The 4965-nt window shown below is 24.8% G+C and overlaps 1 protein-coding gene across 1 annotated transcript; it reads right to left on the reverse strand.

Moving 5' to 3' along the window:
• Window positions 1-388: 388 nt before the first annotated feature.
• Window positions 389-4678, reverse strand: LOC127288913 (uncharacterized). The gene is made up of 3 exons (XM_051316618.1): window positions 3867-4678; window positions 1489-1649; window positions 389-1088 (listed from the first exon to the last, which is right to left on the reverse strand). The coding sequence occupies exons 1-3, from the start codon at window positions 4063-4065 to the stop codon at window positions 858-860; spliced, it is 591 nt and encodes a 196-aa protein (XP_051172575.1). The 5' UTR covers window positions 4066-4678; the 3' UTR covers window positions 389-857.
• Window positions 4679-4965: the final 287 nt, after the last annotated feature.

A 4965-nucleotide genomic window follows, 5' to 3' on the forward strand; every position in this document is an offset into this window, starting at 1 on the left:
CTTAAATTTTTTCCAACATTAAATAATTAATTGAGTTGTTTTTATTTTCTATTGTTAATTAATATATTTAAATTAAATTTCATATTAATTGAGTGATTTTTAGTTTCTGGTGTTAATTAATTAAGTTTAATTAAAGTTAAATTAAATTTCATATCAGTGACGTTAGAATTTTTGTTTTATAGAATATAAAAAAATTAAATTTTCTTTTTTATATTACATTATTCACAAGTTGAAAGAAAAAAAATAATTGTTCCTTACATTACTTTGTAAAATCATTACTTTAACAAATTACTCCTGAAAAATAATGTAATTAATTAATATTTATATTGGAAAATAAAAATAAATTGGAAGTAGATTTGGAAAATGCTATATTGGATAAAAAGCAAAATTGTAATACCTATTAATTTATTTTATATACAAATAATTAGCAGTACATTTTTCTTCATACTAATTTTTTTTTAAAAAAATTACATCTATTTTGTAACTTTGAAATTAACATAGAAACAAAAAAAAATTGTCCCCGTTTTTTTTTGAAAATGAGAAAATTAACAGAATACAGAATCGATCAAATTTCTTCTGGTATACTCTTGGCAATGTGGATCGAAATGCCGTTACAAACAAAGTGGAACATTGGACAATAACTGAATCAGAATTCATTACTGACCTACAGTTCTGACTTATTTCCAAATTTTATTTTTTTGCAAAATAAATATTTTCTTTTTTTTTTGAATAATTCTTTTTTAGACAAATAAATTATATTTATCGTTAGTTTTTTTTTGTCAATTAAATTTTAATTAATTATTATTAATTTATTTCCTAGTTTTTGAGGAAGTTTTCATTCCCTTCTTCATTTTTTTTTATCTTCCAAATATTCCATGATTATTTTCCTCTTCGTATTCCGTTGAGTCTGGATGATAAAAATGATCGTGATATTGAGGTGGAGGTAATTTTTGAACTACAACAACTTCTTTAGTTTGACTCATTTTAATTGCATTCATGATTAACATGACCAATGCGACTTTTGCAATTATTAAACTTTTTATTAATGAAATTTTTATTTCCGCCAATACACCTGGTAAAGTGATGACCTAAAAAAAAGGAAATCACAAATTAAATATAGAAAATAATTTTTTTAATATTTTACTTAAAGTTTACAAAATTTTCCTGTATCATTTATTTTCTACTTTAACTATTTTTTAATGTAAATAAAATTAATTTTTTAATACAAAAACGATGGTAAATTAATAAATAATAAAATAAATTTGGTAAATTAATTGTTTTATTAATTAAATAATTCTTAGAAAATGGTTCCTAAATTCTCTTTGACAATTATTTATTTGGATCTATTTTTTTAAATTTAAAATCAAAAACGAATTTTTTGCCACTTGATTGAAATCCAATTATTCAAAAATTGTTTCGAATTTTATTTTTTTATCGCGATTTTATTTTTTAATTAGAGTAAATTTTCTTGAAAAATTGCATTCTTACTTGCATGGCAAAGGGAATCATCATCATTGCTCTTATAATTTTCTGCAGTGGCCCAGTTTTCTTGCTTGATCCCCCTGCAGCGCCGCTACTTCCTCCTGCGGCAGCGGGCCCACTTCCCCCACCACCTCCAACTCTACTACCTCTTCCCTCGAAGACGTTTTCTGTTTTAAAAATGATATGAATGTCATAACAAAGCCGCAGTAACTTTTACTTTTACATCAAGTTACGTTTAATTACAATGTTTTTACTTTTTTATAATAATCTTTATTATTTCGTTCATGAAAGTTGAATAATTAAATAAATATTTAATTTCATTAAAATAATTTATTACTAAAATCTTATATTTTTAGAAAAAAAATTGACATTTTTTTTATTTATTAATTTTGTCAATTTTTGAGAGCTTCAACTAAAGTTTATAACTTTAATTAATTTAAGTTACTTAATTAAAATCATCTGCTTACTTTTTTTGGACTCTTTTACTTATGGGTGTTTATTAAGATATTTTAAATAATAAAAAAAATGTTTGTCAACATAAAGTTTTTCTTATGAGAATAAAATTAATTTTAAATTTATGCGGGCGTTTAGTGGCGCCATCTGTGAACAGAATTGCGTAGAGTAAATTTTGAAACAGGGCGTGAGAGTTCTCTCTATTAATTATTCCCAGTTCATGTGAATGCGACGCACTTTTGTCGTCTTCGTTGAGATGTCGAAACAAAACTTGATTTAATTAATCTAAATTCATGTACCCTCACAGCACGTTGTCAACTAACACGTCGTTTATTTTCTTTAATTTTGAGTGATTTTCAATGCGCGTTCCACACTTAAACCTTTTGGAGATCCGACACGACGAGACGTTAATATAAAAAGTAAATTATTATTCTTATAACAACAATTAAATCATATGTTAAATTTAAAAGATTTAATATGTTTCAGAAAATTTTGTGAATTTGAATTAAGTGATTATTTATTTTAACCAATTATTAACTATTATAATAAATTAACTGTATTCATACCGATTAATTTTTGTATTTAAAACAAATAACATTTTCTTCTATCAAGTAACATTAACTTAATAGAATAATTTAATTTTAAAATTTTAATGTAAAAATAAAAATAATTTATGTCGAAATGTAATATTTTTTCTGAAATTTAAAACTATTCATTTTTAAATACAGTAAAATGAAAATTTCGTAAAATCATAAATAAATAACGCTATTTTTATTATAAAGAGGCCACCTATACATATATTTTTAAAACGCCTACCTAATATTTATTATTTATTACTGTTTATATGTATATAAAATTAATTTATGAGAAAAATACATGTTTAAAAAAGAAAATTCATTATTAACAATAAATTAAAACAAATGTTCTTTTAACCAATAATAATTAATTCCATTAAAAAAATTTATCGATTAATACTTGATTAAATGTCAAATTTAATTGAATTAAATATTCACAAAATTTTCTGAAATATATTAAATCTATGAAATTTAACATATGATTTAATTGTTATTATAAGAAAAATAATTTATTTATTATATTAAAGATGATTTAAAACGAGATGCATTTAACTGAGAAACAATCACTTCCCCTACGCGCAGAGTCACTGGAGGGGGCACGTCGCGTCGTGTCGGATCTCCAAAAGGTTTAAAGCGCGTTCCACACTTAAACTTTTCGGGCGTCCGACACGACACACGTGCCCCCTCTTCTCCATCTACCAAATGCATTCCCCTCCTGACGTAGGAGAAGTTAGTATTGAAGAGGGGGCACGTGTGTCGTGTCGGACGCCCGAAAAGTTTAAGTGTGGAACGCGCATCAGTGTGAAACGCTCATCATTCTAAATCACGTTATTTTTTATTGTGGTTTGGTTTTTGTAATAAATAACATAAAATTCATTGAAGTTGTTTAATGTTAATATGTTAATACTATAACTATACAATATTTTCTTTGTGTAGTGTTTTGTTTTTATAAAGCAATTTTACATATTCTCAACCTTGTCGAAAATTTTTCTAAAGGACAAGTTTAGGTTATGCGTGTCGGGAAATGTTTTGTTTCATCAAAATTGTGCAGTATATTTATAAATAAAAATTTTATTTAAGAAAATAATTTCAAAATAAATTAATTTTTTAATTAATTAAATTTTTTATTGTTCAGGAAATTGGAAATTTGGATATCCCTGGGATGATAATAAAAATTTAATCTAATTTCTCAGTGAAAATCAATAATATAATTAATTTTTAACGTCCTAATCCTAAAAAGCGTTTGATTCCAAAAATATTAATCCAACAATTTTAAATTTTATTATAGAAATTAAATAATTAAATTAATAATGAATATTAATTAAATACAATTTTATTATTGCATTTGTCACTTACCAGAAAAGAATTCACGAAATGAAACTTGAATGCTTAAATCTCCATGATTATAAGACATTTTAATTCCGGGAATCACAAAAAATAATTGATCATTGCTTGAGAAACTTTTTGCTAAACTTGCATTGTACACATTACTTGTTGCAATTCGAAATATAGCAAACAATATCATACAGTTGAAAAAAATTTGTCCTCTATCCATTCTAAGCACTTTTTTTTATTATTAATTCTAAAATTCTTTCAAAAATCATCTCTTGTCAAACATTTTTTCCTGTCACTAAAAACTTTTTTTTGTTGTTGCGTATTTTTCTCCTTGACTTTAATGACGTTTAAACCATTCTTCATTTGATTTTTTTTATTATTATAATTTATTTTAAATTATTTTCAATTTTTTAAATTAATTTCTCTTTGGATAAAATTGTTCTCGTTCTATTAATGAAATAATTTGCTATAGTAAATATTATTACTCAAGTGGAAACTTTTTGATCCATAACTATTGTAACGACTTTTTGATAAAATCAATTCTGCTAGTGATGAAGAGCAAGTACTGTTTGTGACTAGGGAGAAGTAAAGGAAAAACATTTTTATTTATTTTGTTAAACCCCACTTAGAAAACTAGGTATCTCGTACAGGAGAGATTGCAGTCTATTTTTTTTTTTTACTTTACAATAGCGGTTCTCCCTGCGCACAGCTTCCGGATGGTTAGCCAAGCAAAAAGAATTCCACGCTCTGAACCTGAGGATGCACTCTGCATCTTCATGATAACATAGCTCTTTAAACCACATCATAATTAACTTGACGTTTTTATTTTTAACACACTTTTCCGATTCATGTGAGAAACATATAATTGTATATATATGTGGATGAAAAATAAAAATAGAAATAATATTTTCTAAAGAAAATGGAATATGTTCATAAATATATGATAAATCGAAATTTTAATCATAACAAAATGAAAAATAATAATAATAAACAAATGTTATGTAAGAAACAATATTTTAAAATACCTGTACCAATTAATGCATAAAACTACGTTAGTTTTTTTTTGTTTCAGACAATATTGAAGGAAGCTACCATTGACACCGTTCACCTACGCATTTTT

Source organism: Leptopilina boulardi, unplaced genomic scaffold (genome assembly GCF_019393585.1).
Source record: "Leptopilina boulardi isolate dan_hultmark-lab unplaced genomic scaffold, ZJU_Lbou_2.1 LbouV2_399, whole genome shotgun sequence".
Classification (NCBI taxonomy): Eukaryota; Metazoa; Arthropoda; class Insecta; order Hymenoptera; family Figitidae; genus Leptopilina; species Leptopilina boulardi.

Excerpts from the sequence above, each read along its gene's own strand:
- LOC127288913 (XM_051316618.1), bottom strand. The coding sequence starts at position 4,065 with ATGGATAGAGGACAAATTTTTTTCAACTGTATGATATTGTTTGCTATA. Across the intron at positions 1,650-3,866 it reads ATTTCGTGAATTCTTTTCTG|AAAACGTCTTCGAGGGAAGA; the intron begins GTAAGTGACAAA and ends TTTTTAAAACAG. Across the intron at positions 1,089-1,488 it reads TGATTCCCTTTGCCATGCAA|GTCATCACTTTACCAGGTGT; the intron begins GTAAGAATGCAA and ends CCTTTTTTTTAG.